The sequence below is a fragment of the Zonotrichia leucophrys genome, chromosome 1 (assembly GCF_028769735.1).
Source record: "Zonotrichia leucophrys gambelii isolate GWCS_2022_RI chromosome 1, RI_Zleu_2.0, whole genome shotgun sequence".
Lineage (NCBI taxonomy): Eukaryota > Metazoa > Chordata > Aves > Passeriformes > Passerellidae > Zonotrichia > Zonotrichia leucophrys.
This window is the reverse complement of record NC_088169.1, coordinates 51,491,719-51,515,391: the sequence shown is the minus strand read 5'-3', so window position 1 is coordinate 51,515,391 and position 23,673 is coordinate 51,491,719. Positions and strand designations below refer to the sequence as shown.

At 37.9% G+C, this 23,673-nt stretch overlaps 2 protein-coding genes across 2 annotated transcripts; one reads left to right on the top strand and one right to left on the bottom strand.

Annotated features, from left to right (window-relative positions):
* Positions 1-1,048: 1,048 nt before the first annotated feature.
* Positions 1,049-5,022, bottom strand: MZT1 (mitotic spindle organizing protein 1). The gene is made up of 3 exons (XM_064722233.1): positions 4,901-5,022; positions 2,991-3,136; positions 1,049-1,599 (listed from the first exon to the last, which is right to left on the bottom strand). The coding sequence occupies exons 1-3, from the start codon at positions 4,947-4,949 to the stop codon at positions 1,576-1,578; spliced, it is 219 nt and encodes a 72-aa protein (XP_064578303.1). The 5' UTR covers positions 4,950-5,022; the 3' UTR covers positions 1,049-1,575.
* Positions 5,023-5,192: 170 nt separating this feature from the next.
* On the top strand, positions 5,193-23,605 carry BORA (BORA aurora kinase A activator). The gene is made up of 12 exons (XM_064713469.1): positions 5,193-5,320; positions 5,898-6,068; positions 7,129-7,235; positions 9,516-9,561; positions 10,930-11,011; positions 12,235-12,300; positions 13,044-13,100; positions 15,366-15,583; positions 16,864-17,017; positions 18,091-18,689; positions 19,058-19,189; positions 20,649-23,605. The coding sequence occupies exons 2-12, from the start codon at positions 5,913-5,915 to the stop codon at positions 20,832-20,834; spliced, it is 1,803 nt and encodes a 600-aa protein (XP_064569539.1). The 5' UTR covers positions 5,193-5,320; positions 5,898-5,912; the 3' UTR covers positions 20,835-23,605.
* Positions 23,606-23,673: the final 68 nt, after the last annotated feature.

Below are 23,673 nucleotides of genomic sequence, written 5' to 3'. Positions count from 1 at the left end.
GACCAGCGAGAATGCTCCCCAAGCCTTGTCTCATTTTTGACATGTAGTACTGAATCTAGAGAAAATTATGTAAGTGAACTAATTGCTCATTTGTGCTGATCTGACCTGGACTTTTCAGGATATTTTACTGAATTTTCAGATTTCTAAAGATAAATTTCATTGTTGATACCTTTTCATACAGTCAATATTCAGGTTATGAACATTTAAAGCCCTTTGTAAATTGTTGCTATGAATGTGCAAAATGAAACCATTTAAAAATTCCCCACTTTGGTTATTTACAGCATCTTCCTGGAATGATGTTTTGGCCAGGCTAACTGGAAATAAAGGCAAGTGATTCAGTGCAATATAAATATTTTTCTATTCTCTTTGTCAGCAATATGAAGTATTTAGCTTTCTTGATTGCTTTTTGTAGCACTATGATCCAGAGTGTGTATGATGTAAACTCTTCAAGTAAAAAGAACTTTTTATCTCTGCACAAATAGAACTTTTGGCTCAACTAAGAGTCCAGGTTCATTTCCAAATGTGCTTTGCCCTGTTAACCCTGCAGGTTCCTTTAGGTCCCATTAGTGCTACACTTTGAAAACAGCATTAAAAAAAATCAAATACCTTTAAAAAAACCCCAAAAACTTACACAGCAGCAGATGAAGAACACACAAGAAACCATCTTCTTACAAAGTAGAATTCCTGGGTGCAGAGATACTTACTGGACATTAAAAGTTGTTTTGGCATCAGTGAAGGTTGTCAGTGCTAAATGAGAAGACATTCCTGTACCAAGCAGCTATTTAAGACTTACTGATATTCATCAACCAAACCAGATGCTTCTCATGTAGGCACTATTGTACTGCAGTAACAATACAGCCTTAATATTTTTAGATCCTACAGTCAGAACAGGTGTAACAAATGTAGCATCTGCCCGCTGTGAAACATTCCATGTCATCTAGAATTTAAATTTACATACATATCTACATGGATAGCTGAAAAACTTGTTATCTAAGTTAAACACTTTTCCCAGCAATTTGAATTGAAATCAAAAGCACAAATCATGACCTACATTATTAAAAAAATTCTTTATTTATTACTTTCAGCTTGAGACTTAAGTTACTGCCCTTGCTCTAAAATAAAGTCACTATGGGCTTCATTCCTATCTGGACCATAAAGCAAGACTAAAATTGCACATGTAGCTTTTCATCAAAGCAAAAGATAAAACCCATGATATATTACCACTTCCAAAGGATGCATTAACAAAACTGCACTCATTCTAACAAGGCTTGTTGGTACACACTAGTAAATTCAACAAATGTACAATATCAGGCATGATTTTAAATGTACAGGATGCCAAAGAAAACAATTGCACTACATTCACAAACAGTTCACAAAAATACCAGTAATATTACCGGTGAACTTTTAAAAAGCTTTTCAAAGCTATTATATACACCATTCTTTTGAAAAGTATTACAGAAATACTCTGAAACCTTCACATACACTTATTCAATTTTTTTTCTTAATACTGGCAATCTTCAGAGCTCCTGGTAAGCTTAACTCGGCATTCTTCTCATGCAGAGATTTTCTCCCATGTCAGCCTGTCATATTTTCAGCAGCCTAAAAGCAGAAAAAAAATTATCCCAAGTCACCAACAGAGACATCATGTAGATTAAATTTAATATTTTCTTGTAACTTTTTAAAATTACCTAGAGAACTTAGAGGTCTAAAAAAAAAAGCTATTTAGGAAATTTTTTTCTAATGAACGCTACTTTTTCCTAAAAAATAATGCTCTCAGCTGTCATCACCCCTTACTAGAAGAGCCACAGCTGTTTGCTTGTCTTACATCCTGTATCTGAGCAGCTTTTATCTTGTACATTTCACCCTAATACTTCCAAGAAAGGCTCAAATGCACAAATATAGTTACCTCTGGAATTTACTTCATATAATTTATGGTAATTATTACCTCATCCATATAGATTAGTTATTGACACAAAACTCAGAAGAATGACACTAATCATAACTGCATAAATCACACTACCAATTATTTGATTAACAATATTAGTATTTTTATCACTGAATAACTACAGTCAACAAAGCACAGTTATTGAAGAATGACAGTGGTAGATTTTATACCAGTTACGGGACAAACAGGTAAAGGAGAGCAACAGGAATGGGAAACCAGTGAAAGCAATGGAAGAAGTAAAATAGCCCTCAATTATTTGCATACACAGTTAAATGCATATGTAAGACACATTTAAGCATAGACACAAATACAAAATATGCATGAGCATAGAAAAATGTTAAGTTAAAAATAAAGTCTGCAATCTTCCAGAATAGAAGCAAGATATAGATTTCCCCTTTCCCCTGTCAAAAATAGTCAAATATAAGATGCAGTAGTAAAAAATCCTGTCTGTGATGTTTAGGTAGACAGTAAAGAATAAAAATCCTTTAAAATGCAAGTGAGGTTTTTTTAACCATCTACTAGTTAAACAGGCAAATACGCAAATACGAAAAGCCCTATATGTACACACATCACGAAATCCCCTCTTTCTGGTCTTTGCAAAGGCTCAAAGCAGAGGCTAAGGAGGTAAAAACAGTATGTTAAGATGATGTTAACAAGCTGCATGTACCTGTTTACAAGTACTGCTGCAAACTCCTAAATCTGAGGTTTTAATAATGAGGTGATACTTGTTAAAGGAGAAATCTATTTGTGATATTGTGCAGGTAAGGGGACAAATGGTGAATATAATAAAAATTTCTGAGTTTTGGTTGTGGTCTTTTTCTTCAGAAGTGTAACTTTAATTATTTTATTTCTACAAAACAGGTTATTTGTAACATTTCTTGGTTCAAGTTCAGTTGAATTCATTGCCTCCTCTATTGAACAGCTAATTTTCTTGACTTAAAAATTAGCCATAACAAAGTACAATCTACAAACTGAAGTGTAGCAAGTTACATGTGCATCTGACTCTAATAAACAAATGTATAAGCTTTTTAAAGTAGAGCATTACCTTCAGAGCTTCTGTAGCCTTGCGCAGCTCTTTAATCACAGAAGACAGGGCTTCTGGATTTATCCCTTGTTCACAAAGCCGCACACAAATAGACAACGTCTCCATGTCCAAGCCAGTGTTTAATATTCTTGAAATCTCAAACAGAACTGCAACAGAAAAAAAATGAAAGCACTTTAGTTCCTACAGACGATGAAATTTCAATGATCAAGACTGTTCTTCATCAACATTTAGATTCTACAGCACTTCTACAGTGTGAACATGGCAGATGTCCATTGCTGTTTGCAACAATATTTATGCCAGCCCTCTTAAGCCACAAGATACAACTTCCAAGATAAACACCATGCTTCCCTGGTTCAGGGAATTTAATACTGATAACGGGTTTTGAAAAATTGAAAAAAAAAAGCCCTGAAAAATTCAACAATTAACATGCCTGCCAATTAGGTAAAAGGTAGGCTATAAGAACACATTCTGGACTCCAGACACTGAAGAAGTCCTTTCTAATCTTTAGGTGTTGAGGCAGTTTCTTTGGCAGAGAGATGGAGCAGTTTCTCCACAACAATTCTGAGCTCTTAACAACTTTGCAAGCAGCAACTGCTAAATATCTGTATCCATCCTAAATAAAATATATACATAGTTACACAGGAAATGTGGGCTCCTAAATCTGAAGATTAGTGCACTTTCCGTATCTGTTCTCAAAAGCCTTACTTGGTCTTTAAACCTGCCTGTTGTCCCTCCTGTCTAAATCATTCCTGCAGAAGTGGAAAGAGTGAAGTTGTCAAGTACATTTACCAGAACTGAGATTCTTTGTCCTTCCCAAAGAAGTCACTCTCTATCTGCACAAAATGGTTTTACCCAATTACAGCATCATAGTGATCCTGCTAGTCCTGCCTTGTCTCCAGCAGCAGGTCAGAGCATGAAGATCAGTGGCTGAAATGCTAATTTTTACACCAGCTCAACTCATGAAGGTCTGTACTAAAACATCCTTTTGTAACAGCAGCTGTAACTTCAAGAGAAGGGAAGATGCTGAGAAAATAACAAATTTATAGCACTATCCCTTGAACATTCTCCCTAGCCTCTACTCCCTCATTAGGGCATTTTTAGAGAAAGGCACCACACATTTAACAACCCTCAACAGACTGCTGGGCTGCTTTCCAACCTGCATATAAGCTTTTGGTATAGGCATTTTGTGGAATTCCAGAGTCTCACACTACACTGAGAAACAACTCCAAAACACGCCAGCTTTGATTCCTCACAGTCAGGCTGAAAGTGAGCACCCCAGCTTCACCCCCCTGCTCACACTTCTCACGGCTCATCAATCTCCAAAGTAGTTCCCAGTACCCCTTCTCTCACATTCCCCATCCCACAACAGTACCTGAGTTCAGGGTTGGGTTTTTTCCATATCAGAATCTATTTTAGTTCTACACCACTGACTACTTTTCCTCAAAGCTTTCACACAATATTGTAGTTTGGGCTGGTTTTGAGGGCTTTTTTTTGCTGCCGCCGACACCGGTCCAGGGCCGCTCCCTCCTCTCTCTCTCTCTCAGGTCAGGCCATTTACATCAACCGTTACACATAACGAGAAACAACAGCAAATATATATGTATATACACACACACATATACAAATATATACAGACGCTAAAAAAACCCTAGTATTCTATGCTAGATACCTAGCTAAATTTAAAAAAGAAACAAAACCATGAAAAGGAAAAGCCACGTTAGGTCCAAAAGCATTCGCTCGGCGGCGGTTGAGCTGTTTCACGAAGTAAAACAAAACCTGCCACACGCTGCATCTCTGGGCAGCCGCAGCCAGCGCCCCTTCCCCCAAGAGAGGCGCCCGTGCGCGCGGCCCATGGCGGGGCCAGGCGCTGCCCCTCCCTCGCGTCCCGCCCGTCCTGTCCTGTCCCGCACCGTCCATGGTCTCCCTCACGGCGTTCAGGCTGGCGGCGTTGCTCGCCATGGCGACCCCGCCGCGCCCGGAACCGGAACGCCGCGCGCACGCCCGGGCCCGCCAGCCCCACGTGATGGCCCGGCGCAGCGCGGGCGGGGGCGGGCTTTCTTTGAATTCGTGCGGCGGCGGCGCTGCCGATTGGCCCGTTCGAGAGAGGGGCAGCCCTGCCATTGGCCCGACAGTGCACACCGCGCTCCGTGATTGGCCAGACGACGAAAAAGAAGGCGGAGCTGGTTAAAGGGCCGCCCGGCGCGGCGGAGCGGGAGCGGCGCGGCGGCGGCCGTATAACGGCGGCAGGTGGCTGTGCCCGCATCCTCGGCGCTCCCTGCACTCCCGGCTCACCCGGCATCGCCTCCTCGGCGGCGGGGCTTGGCAGAGCGGTGAGAGGCTCGGCGCGGTGGCACCGTCCCGGGGAGAAGCGTGAGGAGAGGCTCAGCGGGGCTGCCTGCCCCGGGGTTCCCGTTCCCGTCACGGCCGGGCCCGGGAGGTGCCGCCTGCCGGAGCCCCGCGAGGCCCGGGGCTGCCCCGGCCCGTTGAGGCGGAGGGCGGGCGGTTTTAGCGCCCGGGACCCGCCCGGGCCGTTATTGCTGCCCCGGCCGCTGTGGCTGCTCGGCCACTTCTGGTGTTAGCTGGGGTTTGTTTGTTTGGTTTTGGGTTTTTGTCTTGTGTGCTTGTTGTTTTGCCCTTATTGGGGTGTTTACTTGGCTTTCCTTAACTCCTCCTTTCATGTTCTTTCTTAACTCGTTTTCGTAATTTCTGTTTGCTTGCAGTTGTTCGTACCAGCCTTATTTATCAACCTTATGCCATTAGGTTCAACCCATAGCTAACTTCGTTTTTGAAATGTTGCTGGTTCCATAAAATGATTAATTCTCTTTGCCCAAAGCCTTCAGGGTGGCCCTGAAATGTCATAAGTGTGATTTCGTTGTTATCCCTAATTCTGCTCTCCCTGTTTTTCAGGTATAGCTTAGTGTTATGGGTGATACAGAAGAAGCTAAAATGCAGATAACGCCAGAAACTCCAGGACGAGTCACAATCCTGAACCCTTTTGAAAGTCCTAGCGATTACAACACTCTTCAGGAGCAGATTGTTTCCAGTCCTTCAATCTTTAAGGCAACGAAATCCTCATCTGTAAGATCCAGTCCTTAGTTGTGTACCTATACAGATATAGTGCTAATATTTTCAAATGCATTAAAAGGGGTATTTTGTTTAGTGGACTTCAACGTACGTACCAAGCTAAAGAACTTTGGTGGCATTTGGTGTTCCTTCTCTTCACAGAACTGTGCTGCTTTTAAATACTAATATTGCCACTTAGTCTTCCTCCCTGCCTAAATTTATTTTGTCCTTAGATATGAGTGATTGAGTGCTAAAACCAGTAGAAAGTAGATAAAGACTAGGTGTTGGGTGTGGTACTCTGGTCCTCCTTACAGTGCAGAAAACAGTTTCTACTTAGACGCTGAGTAGGCTGGTTGCAAAAAAAACCTTACGCAAATTGCACTGAGGTTGTGAGCTGTTTGTGTACTCAAGTCAATGATTTTGTGACTGTTTTTTTCATTGCAAATTACATACTAGTTTGCAGTTGAAATTATTTTCTGAGAAGCAGTAGAGGTGAATCTACTAATGAAACTAAAAAGACTCACTTGGTAGATAATTCTCCAAATATATTTGAACAGTACTTTGTTAATAAAGGCATGAAGCTTCTTATTTCTGAATTGGATTTTGTTGTGCCCTGTGTATGGCATTTATGAGGGAAGTGTTGAAGAATGTGCAGGCATTTGCAGCTCTGGTCTTAGAAATGGGAAGTGAAAGGAAGACTGCTCTATTATTTGGATAACTTGGGTCAGGATACTGAGTTTCTGTGGAACCACAGTTTGGACTGAAGATGCAATTTAAGTTCATCCCAAGTTATGTATCTTTAGCAGACCTGTCCGTAGGAATTGAGAAGAAATGGACACCTCAGTTTGTGAGTACCAGCTGTAATCTTCCACTTCAATATTGCTACCAGCAGGATAAGAAGCCTGACTGACTTACTTTATTTTAGAGCAGATCATTTAAATAGGAACACTTTTGATTGCTTTTGACAGAAACTATATGGAAGCTGTGATTGTATTGTTCCATTGAGATTTGTCCTGTGGTTATATTTTTATCTTTTTAGAATAGCAAGCACTAAGGTGCCTGTTTCTTTCTGTAGACACCAGGAAAATTCAGATGGTCTATTGATCAGCTTGCTCTAATAAATCCTGTGGAAATAGACTCAGAAGACATTCGACGCCAAGGAATGTATTTGAGCCGTGCTAGGTAACTTAGCTTTAATATTAGTACACTTGTTCTTATGCTTTATTAACATTTCAGCATAGCATTAAAGACTTTTTATTAAAATCTTCTTACACAATTTTTTACATGATGTGGATATAATATTTAGATGAGGCTCTGTGTTGCTTCCTTTTAGTGTTAAGGGCTGCTGATTCACTCTGATTGCAGTTTGGAAGACAGCCAGATAAAGGCAGCTAGTGGAAGCAAGAAAATGTTTTGCTAGTGATCATTACCAGGCTACCTCTTGTGCTCCTTGTTACAACACAGTTTATCTTCTCAGAGTGCTCCACAGTGAGGCTTCTTTGGCCCCTGGGGCTCCTGCAGAAGGGCAGACATGCTGGGAAACTAGCTGGGGAAGCCCCAGCAGTCTCTTTCAAAGGTCCAGATTAATGTGAAGGAGGTGGCTCCAGTGCTAGTTACTTGAAGTACTTTGGGAACCTTACCTCAACTTTTTTTCCATCTCTAAAAATCACTTGCATGAGGAAAACAGATGGGTAGAACAGTCTTGGTATTTGGAACTTATCTTGAGGAATAATTTTACATGCAAGTGGTAGAGAGTGCCAAGTGAAAGTAGCCAGGGAGAACCTTAATGGTGAACCCTGTAGACTCTCCTGAACGTTTCTCAGATACAAACTTGCAGAAGGAACTGCTCCTGAAGGCATGAAGCACTGCAGGAATAGAGTAATGAACCTGTCCTGTCTAGATCAGGTTGCTCAGTCACATCCACCTTCATCTTGATTGTTTCCAGGGATGGGTCATCTACCCCCTCTCCAAGCAACCTGTTCCAGTGTTTCAACACCTTCATCATGAAAACTTCCTGGTTTTAGTGTCTGACTGAACCTACAGTTCTCTTTTTGAATAATAAGACCTGTAGGACTATTGCTGTCCTCAGCTGTATCTGAATCACCAGGTTTTAATGTTTCCTGTCCTTCCTCTAGCAGCCAGTAGGTTTCAGACTAATGCTTTTTATATGTTTTAAAGCCTTAAGCCTAATGTTTTTAGGGAGTTAATTACATTGTTTCTGAAACCTTACTCAGACAAGCTAGCTTTAATGGAGATGACTTGGGTGACAGTTCCAGTGATGATGAGTGACATGGCCTGTAGATATAAACCTGCATTGTCTCAGTGGGTCCTTTCAGCCTGTCCCAATGTTTCATAATCACTATGGTTCATTTTTTTAACCATCTGCTGTGACTAGAAAGAGGCTAGTTTGTGTATGTGGAGATTTGCTGTGTCCAGTGCACACACATACATGAATCCACAGGGATTGTATGCTTGTTTTTTGGTACAATAATATGCAAGAGCCTTCATAGATCTGTCACTTTAGCATCATCTAGGCAGATGTTACTGAAGGCGGCATGTCCAAACATTGCAGATATATTTGAAGTCTGATAGGCATAAAAAAGAGCTGGGAGAGTTTATGTATTTGTCACCTGTATATGTGCTTGTATATCTAATAATGTCTTGTTATCTGATTGATTTCTAAAATTATTCAAGGGTAATTCAGGTATATGAACTGTGAATGAAAGTATTAGGTGGTTCAGCTAAGAAAATGATGAACGTTTATAAGCTTCAAAAAATTTTACAGTAAATGACACTGTAGTAACTGAAAGCCAGGCTTGAAGGTGACCGTTAGAGGAAATAGAAATATAGAATCTCACACATCATGAAGTAACTACAATATTTTTTTAAAAACTAAGTTAAAAGCTGCACAAGGAAATACAGTCATTGTTAGAAACTGAAACTGAAGAAGCTGTGGCAGACTGAGTATTTGACTAGAGAGAACTCTGTGCTAGGAAAGTGGGCTGTGTCAGGAATTTGAGTGTGCGAATTCCAGGAGTGTTTCCAGTTGCCCTTTAATTCCTTACAGCTCTGTTTTTTAGTCTGCTTAGTTTTATAGTGCAAGTCTAATCTCATGTGAATTTTAATAGTAAAGTACATTCATATGAAATTATTTTGGAAGATCAGTTATGATTGAGTTTTGGTGGTCCAGACTGGCTGAGTAAACAGACTATTTGCTATTATGTACTTTTAAATAGTACAAATATTTTTCAAATCAGCTGAATTGAGAAGTCCATTTGTATTTCTAAATTTATGTATGAGATCATTGCATGTAAGAATAAAAGCATCATAAGATTTAGGGTTTGGCGCAATTTAATTTATTAAGTTCCTCTTAAATTTATAAATTTATTATATGTCTGGACTTAGCATATTTTCCTTATGTGATGGTTTTGATAATTGAGTTGTTTTTCATTTGTTACTTAGAATTGATAAGGAGACAGAAGACAGAAGGCAAAAAGCTATTGAGGAGGTAATAAAACTTCATGCTATCAAACATTGATTTGTCTACAGAAAAGGTTCATGTCTTTTACAGGATTTTAAAACCCAGAAGCCTACTATATTTCAGTAAGAAAGTAATTTTGCACCCTCATCCCTTGCAGTTGTAGCTGGGAATCCACACACTCCTTTTCTTCCCCTCTTCTTTCAGAGCACATGTAGGTCAAAACAAGAGATTTTTTATTTTGTTTTTTTTGGCTACTTGTAATGTGGCTGTAATATAACTCTTACTAACTTCAGGTTAGAAACAGCAATTGAGAATTTGAGGGTTTACAGTAACAGTTGGAGTGATACTGCATTTTTTGAAATATTGGAGAAGTTGTGGGTTTGTTTTTTTTTTTTATTCTTCCAAAGTCTGCTTTGTTGGATGGAAGACTTTATTCTGGTAACTTGTATTTTCCCATCCAGTTTTCATTTTATTTTTCACTATTCATCTGGCTAGCAGAGAAGGAAAAATGAAATGTTAAAAATATTCGCTACAGAAATCTCCAATGTTGTTTTCAATTAAAAAATAAGTCTCTGATAGGCAGGTCTATCAGTTTCTGGCTCTACAAACAAAAAATGGTTCCATAAAAGAGCTGTGTAGTTGACCTGCAGCTAAGATGCTCTGTTCTAAATCTGCATTAAAAGGGGTGTTTCCTCTTTGTGAGGTATAACCTAATGGATTTTACAGCTGAACAGCTTGAAACCCTGTCTCTGATAAAAGTTATACCTTTCATAGCTGCATGTTTCATTTACTTTGAGTCTTGCATATTTTTGAGAACGAGATTTGCCATGTGTTTCTTGAGGGTTTGTAATAGTGTTTGTCTCCTCAGCATCAGGGTGTTTCTCAGTGCAGCTGTGATGGTAGACAGTTTCTGGTTCACAGAAAAGGACTGAACTGCCAGTACTCAAAAGTGTTTTACCCCTAACCAGTTTAGCCAAATACACTGACACTAATAATGTTGCCAAAAAGGCTTCTCACTTTGACTGTTACTGCGGTGTCTGTCACTTCTGTGAAATGCTCAATTGTCAAAATAAAACATAAACTGAAAATTTAAAACTAATTATTTTTAAACTACTATACTAGAAGCATGGTAGTGACAATTCAATTTTTAAAATGAGTAATTACTGTTAAGTGAAACTTGTGTGTAGTTTTCACTCTGCAAACTTGAAAGATCTGAGGTGCTATAGGTCATAAAGAGCAGAGGGGTCTTCAAATCAAATTGTGTTTTCTTTAGCCTCTTTGGGACTACAATAATGGAATGTTATACATTTTCTTTTCTTGTTCAGGGTACTAGTCTAAATTTAAAGTTGAAAATTTTAAAAAGTGCTGAGATCGTTTGTTTTTATTCTACTCCAGTTTTTCACAAAAAAACTCATTGTTCCTTCTCCTTGGACTGAACATGAAGGCAAACAAGTTTCTCAGTTTAATTCAACTAAATGTAAGTTGCTTTTTTGTGTCCACCCAAAATAATATAGCTTTTGGAGAATTTATCAAACATAATTTTTTTTTTTCAACCTCAATTTAAATGTTAAGAACCAGGGATAAAATATGGTGCAACTGATTGATTTTCAGCTGTTGTTGCCAAGTGCTTTCTGTGTTTAAAAATTATTTATTAATTGAAAGTATTGTATAATTTTCCTTTTTGTTGTTCTTCGTCCTTGTTCTTAAATTCTTCTCCATTAATAATCAGTCTGCAAGCATTTTAATTTACACACATAACTTTGAATCTGTAACTATCAACTATGTTGATACCAGTAATAGCCAAGTCTTCTGCTTCACTTTTTTCTTCAGATACTTGCATGTCCTCTTATTCCAGCTGCTTTCCTCACCATAAAGCATATTGGAAATAGAATTCTGTATTCTTTTATTAGCAGCATAAATTCCTGTTGTCATCCTGCTAGCTCACTGCCACTAGTGGTGGTGGGTTTTCTAAAATTGTTTCATTTATGCCACTGTTAGATTTTCTTCTTAACGCTTTTATTGAAGTTGATATATAACCAGCAGAATACAAAACAAATTGATTACAAGATGGAAAAATGTGAGCTATAAAGTACTGTTTGCATGCCCTGTTGTTTGATTTGAAAGTCTTATGTGAGTGGAGACTCTTGGAAGATTTGGAAAAGGCTAAGCTGTTAAATTTTTTATCAAGGAAATGCAGCTTGTGGATAGTTCTTTAATTGTCAGTTGTAATATGATCACTTTAAGGGCAGAAAACATAAGGCTTAATCTGAAATCTGGTAAAGTGAATGGAGAAAGAAAATAGTCTAATGTGTTCTTCAGCTGCATAAAAAAAAGGTTGAAGTGTATCTTCACTTTTCTCCAGTCCAGACTGAATGATTTTCTGGAAATGTGCTTTACTTGGACACAGCCTGTTTAGCTAAGCATGAACTAATTTGTTTTAAATCTGTGTCATGTAGAGACAGGAGGAGACAAAGTTTTGGGCGATGTTGATGCTACCTCACTAAGCTTTTTTTGAATAGAAACATGCTGAAATTCTCTTGATAGCTATAATGGTAATTTTTTTCTCAGTACTCCTTTCTGATCTCTTCCAAACATTGATGCAAAAATTTTGTTTGGTTGCATTATGTATTTTGACTTAATGTTGCTACATTTCAGAACTATGTGCAGTTCTTGTTTAAATTTAAGTTCTATGTTTTCCAGCCATAGATATAGATAACATTTCCCCGATTGGAAGACAGCTGAGCTTGCAGCCTGGGAAAAGCAATGGTGAGTAAAAGGCAATGCCTAAAATTACAGGCTTTCTCTGAACAAAAAGAATGCATTTTTGATGGATATTTAATTTCAAAAGGAAGTTATTTGTTTGTTAGGGTTACTGTAGAAATAGTTTTTTGTGAACTGTATGGTTCTGTTACTTTTAATATCCATTCTCATAGGAATTTAATTCTATTTTACTCCCTTGTATTTTTTCAAGTAGAAAAATAAGTCCCCTGTAGACTGTGGAGTGCATTTTTTCCAACTCAGTGTCTACTTTTTCTGGATTAAAAAGTGAATGTGAGCTTCAGATTTATAAGTAAATTAGTTTTGAAAAATCTTTAATATGCTGGATTGTTTTGGGTTAGGGAATCGTGATTATTTTCTATGCCAAATAAATATCAGAAATCCTAATACATCTTTTAAACTGTATCATTTTAGATATAGTTATTGTTTTTCCCCAAGGTATTTTGATTTTTCTGCAACTTCATTTTAAATCCTTCCTTTCTTCAGAGATCTCTCTTCTCAGTTAAAAGCCTCTAGAGAGGCATTCCTAAAACTCTTGGGTTTTTGTCTCTAAGCCTAGTGTGCTGCATGCAATGTTGTCAAATCAGAATCGTACTTTAATTAACACTTTTCCTTATTGCAACTGTAATTTAAATACCTCAATTTCAGTGCAATTTGAAAGTGAATTTTTGTTTCTACAGCTTTAGCAAAAGATCACTGTAAGCTAATTCTGTTGGTTTTATTTGTTGCAGCTGCTTGTCAGACAGTACTGTCCTTGCCAGTGGATTTTAATTTAGAGAAAATACTAGGTATGTCATGTAATACCTAAATTTAATTATGAATGTCTAAATAGAAAACTTGGTTTTGTAATGTTGGCTGGGTTTGTCTTGTGAAATACTGACAACTACATGTATGAATGAAAGTTTTATGTATTCTAAATAGGCAGTTACTGCATGATTGGAAATTGTTCTGCCTGCAGGTGTTTGAGGGGAGACCTCATTGCCTTCTACAGTTTCCTCGTGAGGGGAAGAGGAGGGCAGGCATTGGTCGCTTTTCTCTGGTGATTACTGACAGGAGCTCTGGGAATGGTCTGAAGTTTTGTCAGGGGCAGTTTAGGTTGAATATCAGGGGTGGTTGGGCACAGGAACAGCTCCCCAGGGAAGTGGTCACAGCACCAGCCTGACAGAGTTAAAAAAGCATTTGCCAATGCTCCCAGTGGTGTGACTCTTGGGAGGTCCTGTGCGGGTCAGGAGTTGGACTTCAATGATCCCTGTGTGTCCCTTCCAACTCAGGATGCTCTATGATTCTAGAGGGCGTGTTCTCTCCCAAACACACAAACAGAGCTGTAATTTGTCTTACCAGAGCTGTTTGTACAGATGCCAGCCAGGAGTCTCAAAGCTCAACCTTGCCTTGAGTAAAGCTGAGCTGTAACTCTGCTTTACTGTACCTGAAACCATGGTGGGTACTAGAAGTTGTGTGGTGGCAAAAAAGCCATGACTGCAGAGTGAGGAGGCAGGAGTCCCAATCAACTGTCTGATTATAGGTGCTGCATCAAGCAATTGCTGCCACCTTCTCAGGCAAGGGGGCTGGAAGGGGCTGATCTTACAGCTCATGGGTAGAAACAGTGGGGACAGCCAGCTCAGAGCATTTTGGCTGCATGTTCCTATCCCAGTGCTGAAATTCAGAACCATGACTGTGGGCCAGCAAAACATATTTATTGCCTTTGTTTTTTTGTCCTAACAAATGCTTCCATCAATACATAGTTTGGGAGTTGATGAAAAATTTCTCCTACAGGGAATATCCAACTAGAATAGAACAAGAGAAAAAAACCCTAAAGTAATCTGGTAAACCTGAGCATATTTTATTGGGTGTAGGAGTGACGGGGGTCACGCATGGTAGGGACAGACAGAGACGAGATCTCTTTGAAGCCAAGTCGTGAAACTATCGGTTTATTACAAGGGGCGTGGGTGCAGGGCCCTGTTGCGAGCTGCCAGCCGCGGCTCGGGAGCAGGGCCCAGAGAAGAGAGGCTTAAAGTGTGAGAGAGTCAACGGCAAAGGTTTAAGAGCGGAGAGCATGTAGAAAGCAGGGGGCTAAGGAGTGCAGAGGGAAGACAAAGAGACAAAGAAAGAAAAGGGCACGAAGAGGAGCGTGAGAGCGGGCAAAGAGATAAGGGAGACGAGAGATAAGAGAGCGTGAAGAGCGAGCAAAAAGCGAGCGAAGCTCCCGTTACAACACAATAAATAATCTTCAGTGTTGAATATGCAGATTCTCATTAACCAATCTACTACAGCATGCATATCTTATAACATTTCCACACAACCTATAAGAATCACTACATTACCATACTATGTTTATGTGTTAAACCCTAAATCTTATTCTTTGGGCCCCATCTGCCAAGCTGCAAGGCCTGCTCTACTCTTAAGCCTGCAGAGGGAATTGTTTCCTCCAGGGGGGATTACATTCAACTGGTCACAGCTAAGGTATCTCAAAGGTTGCTTTCATTTCAATCTCGCTTATAGTTTCTATATTCTCAAAATCTTTTGCCAGGCAGTCATATTTAAAAGGCTTTCTTGTTTCATCCTCCCCAACAATTGGGTCTTAGTTTATGCCTTCCTACTGTAAACAGCTAACTACTTGTACTTTTTTAAGTCTCATCTGGTTTGCCTCTGCATGTATCATGAAGACCATCAAAGCATATGGGAGACGTGAAAAAGAGTCTAGGTTTGCTTGGGTAGTAAAATAATCCCTGACAGCTCAGATGTGAGGAATAATACAGTTGTGGAGAAAGATCAATAACTATATAGAAGCCAATGTTTTTATTTTTTTAAGTTCAGACTTTAGTATTGAGGGATGATAGGCAGAAGTGGAACTACCCTTAGTAGACAGAGTTGACTTTTTGTAGGGATGACAAGCAGTCCTTTGGGATAGGTGCCTAAACAGATTAATTAGTTGCTGTATTGGTAAATTAGATTAAATGTTTTAATTTAATTAGATTAATTGTTTTGATTCCTGTAATGGAATGTATTTTTTTTCTACATTTGTATTGGAAACAATTTTTCCCCCGCATTTCCAGGTGAATATTTTAGAACTGATGAATTTGCAGATCAGTCTCAGGAAAATCTGAGCTCTTCATCACTCAGAAGAAAGCTGTTTTTAGAAGAGAATGGGAATGTATCTGCATGTTTGTCCCCTTCTTTGCACAGTCCATGTGGTAGTCAGCCACTTGGAGTGCTTTGTTCCATAGAATTATCTCCAGCCCGGTGCAGAAGCCCCCTGGACACATCTAGTTCAGTAAGTAGCCTCTTTTGTAGGCTGGGTCAGATGTACTTTATGAGAGAGTAGGAGTTAGACTAAAACTTTTTTTTTTCTTCCAAATTCTGAAAAAAAAAAATGTGAACAAAAGTCCTGAAAGAATATATTACTGACTTTTTATTATTTCAAATTATTTCGTTATGCTGCTCTTCTTTTGTATTGGGAATTATGTTTTAATTTTGTTATGAAAAGGGAGTAGGAATTAAAACATATAAAAGACTTGCTGAAAGCATGTTAAAACCTTTTTTTTGCCCATAAAATGTGTCTACAAAAAGTCATGTTTAAATCCATGAATTGCTGCCTACAATAACAGTTGATATGAACATGTGATATAATTATATTTCCTTTAAATCTCATAAGCTCATTTATAGTGAAAGAAATGACTTGTGGATCTTTGAAGTGCAGTGCTAAATATGCCTTTTTCTTTCCCATTGGCCAGAGTTTTCAGATAATTAGACATTTATTAGAACACAGAACAAAATGTCCATTTTTTAAATTAAACAAGATGAACCTTATCCCCATGTGGACATAGCTAAAATGGTTTAGGTGATTTTCATCTGTGAGGTGGTTTGAAGTGTGTGGAAAAAGCCTACCTACACTAGGATAGTGTAGCTTAAAAAAAAAAAGGTAACCTAGTAAAGAATTCCTACAATATAATTATAGGGCCAAAAGTGATGGGTGGATGAGGGAGTGGGTTTTGGTCTGGGTTTTTTTGTTGTTGTTTGGTTGGAGGGTTTTTTGATTTTTGTTTTTTTGTTTAGTTGCATGATAGTCTTAAGTAAGGTCATTCTCTTCAAGGGAAACAGTTTTGTATCTACTGCTGAATTAAGTAGATTGGATTACATTAAAATATAAATAATGACTGACTTTTATCTGCAGTGATATCAGTAAGAAATTTAGATTAAACACTTGACTAGATACATAGATACCATTAATTCTCTATTTACATTTCTCATAGTTCTTAAGAATAGTGGTTAAAATAGTCCTAGCTGGTGTTGGGTGAGAGTTTGTGTCCATTGCTCTTTTCCCCTGTGTGAGGGCATAAGGTCCAGGTGAAGAGCTGCAGTTGGAATATTGAAGCTAAACTAGAGATTGTCATTGTAAAGGATTAGTCCTTTCCAGTGCTGCCATATTAAGCACATTTAAGTTAGAACAATTTTATATATACATGTTAGCCATAGTTTACATTATGAAAATAATACTCTGTGGATTTGATGATTTTTTTTTAATTTATTTTTTCCCCTTTGTCCTTTGTGAAGGGTCAGTTTTCATCAAGTCCTATTCAGGGAGGAGCAAGAGCTTACAGTCTAGGAAGTATAACCAGTCCCCCATTTTCAGAGGGGTCTCCTGCACCTAATGGTTCTCCTGCTTTTTCACCAATTGCTTTTCACATAAGAAAAACACCACTCTCAGGTATGGTTTAATTGTATATGTATTACTCTATCTTGAGTAATAGATTTTTACTATAAAACTTCTAAATTCTTACAGGAACGTTTTTCCTTTGGAGAGGTGTTTCTGTGCTTGGCAGACCAGCAGTCTCCTGTATAAACACATCTGCTGTTCAGCAGTGAAATATGTGAAACAATGAAATCTATATATGCTTGCAACTCATCAACTAGGGCAAATATTTCAGAAGAAGGCACTGAGACCCAATAAGAATGAAGAAAAGATAAAAGGGTTAATTTAATCTATTGTAGGAGGGGGTTTAAAACCACATGCCTGAATTTAGTCAGGTTACAATTCTGATTTGGCCCAGCCTGAAGCATTTTAATATCAGTGGGCAAAGAATGTTTAGCTAGAGCTTTCAAATCATGCCATTATGAAGATGATTTGAAATGAAATGACTAATGAAGAAATCACAAACACTTTATGTCCTCATTGCTCTAGGAAATGTCACTGTTTCTTGCTGTGTCTGTACCTGGTAAGGCTTAATGCCTTGTTTATACATGATTTGTACAGGTTTGGCATGATTACACATATTTATACATGACTTTTACACATTTTGATTAATGGTATTTTACATCATTATATATGGATGTTGCACAGGTGTTTTCTCACTTGTTTGATCTTAGACTTCTTTGCTGCCAAAAACTTTAAATGCCTATAGATTGTGTATTGACATTTGTTTAGGAAAAAATGAATAGGGGACTATAATGGACTATACTAAACCCGCCTTCACCCATTTCCCTTTGAATACTGTATAGTAATAACACTTAAAAATACAAGGTCTCCAATACAGTAAATGATGTCATAGAAAAGAAATTTAATGGGATGAAAACTTGCCTTTACCATATACCATGGTAAAATGTATGTATGGGTGATGGGTTTGGTTTTGGGTTTGCTTGTTTGGTTGGGTTGGGAGGCAACAGTCAGTGAAATACTCTGTAGTTGGCTATAAATTATTCAGTGGACTGCAGGGCCTTGAGAATGATGAGTTTTTTCTATCAGATACCAGGTGAAGTCAAACTTTGCTCATTTTCTTTCAGACCAAAGAAAATTTACATTTCGTTCTCCAGATATTCCTTCTTCCTCAAGTAGGATGACACCCCCAAGTACAAGAAGTCCTTACATAGATGGTTGTTCTCCAATTAAAAATTGCTCTCCTATGAGACTTGGAGCCTGTAGAGGAACTGCCCAATATCAGACTTCTGTCATTAGAATACCAATTGCAGTTGAGAATCATGAGGATGAGGAGGATAAGGAAAACGCTTCTCCAGCAGAAGCTCGCTTCCCAGAAATGGATAATGGAATAAAGGTACATCAGGAAGACAGTGATACTTTTGGACGCGGTGCACATCTCGTGGTGGCAACTGTGTCCATTGCACCAGATCACTCAGAAGGTTGTCGCCAAAGGTTGTCATCATTCCAGGACATAGAAGGCTTAAAGGAAAATAATACTGTGGACATGGCTGATGCAGCTGAAGTGTCAGAGGAAAACACTTGGATGAAAGAAACAACTGGCAGTGGCAATACACCAATGACCAGCTTTATGACAGGCATTACTTTCAGTATTGAAAGCTCTCGCATGTGCATGTCACCTCTTGCAGAAAGCAGCGCAATTCCTTGTGACAACAGTAGTATTCAGGTAAAAATACAATTTTTGGTTTCTGTAAAACTGAGCTCAGCATAACTTGGAATACGTATACTAATCTGGAAGTAATTGTTATTTTCTCTTATTGGATATGGCATCCAGGCAGTATTGTGACTTTTATCCCTTCCCTTCATCCCCTCTTTGCGCGGAGTTAGCAACACAAAAATAATTGCTATGCTATGTACATTAGTATATTTAACTTGATCCAAACTCATGCGTTTAACAATTTGCTTTTGTTATTAACTGGTCATAGTTGATTTGTTGGATTAAGTTTGGTTAAACAAATGCAAATCATACCAGGTGTATGAGGGATTTATTGTGTTAAATGACTACATTTTTCAAGCCCAGCTTTTTGGTTTCAGGTGGACAGTGGTTACAATACACAGACTTGTGGAAACAGCATTATGGATACTGCAGGGGCTGAAAACAGTTGCAAAGAAAATGATGTGAACACTATTGTGTTTCAGAATAAATCTCAGCTGCTTAGAACAAAGGTAGGATTTGTGGTTAAAAAGTGATAGGCTTCCCATCTAAAGCATCCCATTTTATTTGGTTTCAGGGAGCCTGAGGGGAGAAACTGTCAGATGATAATAAAGATGTTAATGTAGTGTTGGTTCAGAGACAATATTGAATAAATGCAGGACAAATATCTTAAACTGGCAAAAAAATATGTTTAATGATAAAAGCAAAGGCTTTGGAGGAAACTGAGGTATATGCATGAATAGTAGTAGTGATGCTGTTCGTGACTATTGTAGTCAGTCTATAGTGTTTTTTTCTTTTGTTCTTGCTGCTTCATTTATTGCTAAGTTTTAAGCATGTGCCTGTGGAGAAGGACATTTCTGGAGAAAAACTGTCTGCTGCTAGTTTTTATAAACCTAGTGTTGACTCCTAGACCATACCTGGCATGCTGACTTAGTGGGAAACTTTCTGCATGGGTATACAGTGTTTTTACGAGCCCTTTGAGGACCTATCTGAAAAACACATTACAAATGATAATACATGTCTAGCAAAACTCCCAACCTCTTAATCCTGTGACTGATAGGAAAGAGTTCTACTTCTTCCAGAGACTTGAAGCAAGGCTAGTTTCTTTGGAGAAGATAGCAAAGATCATCTCTTCTCAGTAATTATGGCCACATGATGCTACAAACTTAGTAGTGTATGGTCTGCTATGTCTTGAAAGCCCTTCAAGGGGAGACAGTACTGACCATGAGTACCAGATCATAGAAAAATCTCAAGTGAACCCATTCAGCCCTGACTTCCCTTCTGGATGTGACATGCTGAAAGCCACTTCTCTGCCAAGGGGAAGTGCTGACTGATGGTATCTTACAGACCACTGATATCAAATTTTAAACTGTTCATTTAGGACCAGAACAAATGCGCCCTTACAAGAACAATAGATATTTTGTCTTTAACTTCTGAAAACACTCGTGTAAATTCCTGCCCCAGTCACTCTGTTGGACATGGATTTTATGTGTGTGTGTACCTGCCACAGTCACTTGTGTGGTATCAAACCCATCCTAGATGGAATTGCCAATGTCACACAGCTGCCCTTTCCCACTCTTAGTCCTTCAACTTCTGGGTCCCGACTAAGCCAAATGTTGCTGTTTAGATTAGGAGTAAAGTGTGAAGGCATTAAGGGCTTCATTCAGATCTTACAACTGAGAACCCCAGGGAATGAAAGGAAAAAAGCACAGACATTGCTGGCTGAAAGATTCAAGTCAGGCTCATTCAGACAGTCATGTGAGCCCTTGAAATGAGGTAGTTCTTGCAGACAGCATGTTTCAAATATCTGTGTAGAGAAAATGTCTTACTTCATTTTTTTCTCATTTCAGAAGGGTAGAGTTTCAAGTACTTAGGATACTTGAAATTTGCAGTTTGTTATCTCGGATCTTGTTTCTTTTGGAGAATTTCTGTTACAATTGTTTTAAAACTAACCTTTTCTTATTCACCTAGGAGTGTTCTGTTTTAAGCCATAAGGACAATCAGTTACTGAGAACAAAATCTCCAGAGAAGCAATCCTGTTTTCAAAAAGCCAAAACACATAGCACAGTATTTGGTCAAAATGCAACTTGCAACATTTCTGCTTGGAATCATAACAATGAAAATCAAGTTCGGGGATTTCACAAAAGTGGTATGTAGTTTTCTAATGGAGAACTTAATCTGTGGTTTCTAATAAATTTATACATATGACCTCAATTACCTGGATTATATATGCTATTTTGCTTTTCTAATGCAAATGTAATAAACTGTTTGATATATATTAAGGAAGTTTTTAAATAATGTGGGATTTTTCAGGTCTTATTGAGAATTTATTAGTGTCATTAAGTGATCCTTTTTGAAAATTAAAGTGTCTAGATTTGGTACCAAGAAATAACAAGTATTTTTTCAGAATTGTATTCCTTCTGTGACTAGGGTGGATTCCATGAGCAGCCTAAGATAACTTGCATAGGAACCAGTGTAACTTGAAAATCACTTACATTTTAAGATTTGTCCCTCCTAAAGGCATGAGGGACATTCTTCTTTGCAGGAAAGAAAAGTGGAAAGGGTATTATTCTGGTTTTGGATTGCTTTTCTCCAACCACATATATTGTGTGGCTTCATAAATACTACCACTAGTACCAAGAGTAAGTCACTGGACAGAAGTGAACTGCTGGGGTGTGATGAGAGCAAATGCCAAGTTTAGTTCTCTTAGAAATATAAAATGAGCTTTATGTCAAAAGAAGCTATTTAGTAATTCTCTAAACAGCTTTTTCCTTGGTTTGACAGAAATCTGTGATGTTAGTTGGGTTTAAATAAAATGTATTATTGGTTACCTTAAAATTCAAAGCTAGTGTTGTGACTTTGGTAATTGTTTTAGTACTAAACTTGATCAGCTGACACTACCACCAGTGTCTCTGAAGAACAACTGTGTCCAAATTGATGCTCTGGTACTCTTTGGAAGGAACCTAAGAAGGTGCAATAAGATTCATTGGCCTCAGAATTATCACTAAGAAAATGGTGCAGCCTTTCTTAATTCCTAGTATTATTATGTTGCTTACAGAAATTACCAAAATTATTAGATAAATCCTTAAAAAACAATTAACTTTTGCATGCCATTTATTATCAGAAGTATTAATACAAGCAAACATTTGATCCTTTCAAGAAAACCATCAGTTAATTAAAATGATGGATTGAAGGGGGGGTCAGAAGCTCAGAACTCCCTTTGTATTATCAAATCAGATTTAGTTGAATTTGCTTGTATTTATTTAAAAGAACATTCTGGAATTTATAAATGTGAATAGGGGGAAAAAATCCATACGGTAATCTTGCAGCCCTCATGACCAAGAGGGAAAGAAGAGATAAGGGACACACTGATATTTCTGGGCTCTGTTTATGTAGAGCTCTGGTAAACTTCATTAGATTAATGTAAATGAAGTCCATTCTAACAAGTGTTCCAGGTGAAGCAGTCATCATCTTTTTTCATGGCAAGGATGTCCCAGGATACTGGATGGAAGTTGTGCTTTCTGTCCTATTCCACAACCCACAAAAAAGCTTGTACCAAAGCGACAGACAGTGGCTGATGAGCAGCTATTGGCACGCTAGGCCTGAAACCTATTGGCCATTTGGTTAGATCTAAATTGGAAGGAAAGACAGCATTTAAAAAAATCTCAAAAGGGGAGGTGTGAACAGAATCTCTTGGCATTAAAATCAAATCTCTTGGCATTAAAATCAAATCTCTTGGCATTAAAATCAGTGTGTTAGACCTGAGAGTTATGTGTTGTTTGACTAGAACAGTTCTTGAAATACTTCCATTAATAATTTCCTAGTGAAGGCTTTCTGAAAAGTGCATTTAAGAAAAAGGGAAACGTCTGTCCACATCACTTGATTGTAGATCTCACATTGCAAAAATAAATATAAAAAAGTTTACTTTAGAAATCTAATGAGCAAATATGATGTGTATTATTTTTACTTTGTAAAAATACAGAAGTATTTAATCACTATTTCTGTAATGCATATGGGATTGACAGTAATGGAATCTGGTGTCCTGTATTAGCTGTTTCATTGTCCTCACACAGTGCTCTACTAGATGCTGGAAAATACTGAATTGGTAACTGTTAAGGAATGAATTTTGTTAAAAGTAGGAGATGAACTCAGACTTCTGGAAAACAAATTTTATAGAATAGGGCCTTCAAAATGTTCTTAGCTTTAGCTTCTGAGCTTTGGCACTCAAAAGCAGATACAACTTTGTCTGAGATTTAAAAGTTTCGTATGAAACTTTTCTGTTATCATTTCTGTTTCTCATGATAATTTTAACAACAATCAATTGAAAGGTCTAGAGAAAGGATTTATTTTTTCAATTGTGATTACTAAAACAGTAATGTAAATTTAATGAACGTTAAGCAGGGTAGCCCAAATTATGATGTGTTTCTGAATTTTTCTGGGTTACATGTATAATTTAAGATTAGGTTTTACTTTTTAACAAAGTTTTTAAATTATTTTCACAATATGTTAAATGATTGGAGGCTTCTGAAGTATTCACAAGTAAAAAAGCAATCCCTAAAATATTTCATTTCAACCTGTATTAGTATTTTCTTAAAGCTAAGAAAAGAGTAAGAGTAGAAATGGGTGAATGTGAGAAGTGATTAAGGATGCTCCCACCTGGATTGCCTGTATTTTTTGTCCTGTTTTGTAGTCTTCAGTTAGATAGGAAATATTTATTTTATGGAAACGTGCCTATTTTTTTATTATGTTTGTACAACTGATTTGTAGAAGAAACCTGCTGTGCACATTACCATGGAAATCACTTGACCATTCTGTTTCTGTAATTGTTCTTAATGCATTGGTTGGCACACATTGCACAAAACGGTCATTGTTTACATTAAATTAATAGAAGTAGTTTTAATGAGAGTCCTTTAACATGTCTAATTGTAAATTGAGTAGTGAAACAAAATAAAGAGATTTTTTTAATACCTACCTTGTTCAATTACTTCTTTGAGTT

What these genes read in the sequence shown, in the direction of transcription:
- MZT1 (XM_064722233.1), bottom strand. Translation starts at nt 4,949, where the DNA reads ATGGCGAGCAACGCCGCCAGCCTGAACGCCGTGAGGGAGACCATGGAC. An exon ending in CGTGAGGGAGACCATGGACG is followed by an intron (nt 3,137 to 4,900) that starts GTGCGGGACAGG and finishes TTTCTGTTGCAG; the next exon opens with TTCTGTTTGAGATTTCAAGA. An exon ending in AGGCTACAGAAGCTCTGAAG is followed by an intron (nt 1,600 to 2,990) that starts GTAATGCTCTAC and finishes TTCTGCTTTTAG; the next exon opens with GCTGCTGAAAATATGACAGG.
- BORA (XM_064713469.1), top strand. Translation starts at nt 5,913, where the DNA reads ATGGGTGATACAGAAGAAGCTAAAATGCAGATAACGCCAGAAACTCCA. An exon ending in AGGCAACGAAATCCTCATCT is followed by an intron (nt 6,069 to 7,128) that starts GTAAGATCCAGT and finishes TTCTTTCTGTAG; the next exon opens with ACACCAGGAAAATTCAGATG. An exon ending in GCAGCCTGGGAAAAGCAATG is followed by an intron (nt 12,301 to 13,043) that starts GTGAGTAAAAGG and finishes TATTTGTTGCAG; the next exon opens with CTGCTTGTCAGACAGTACTG.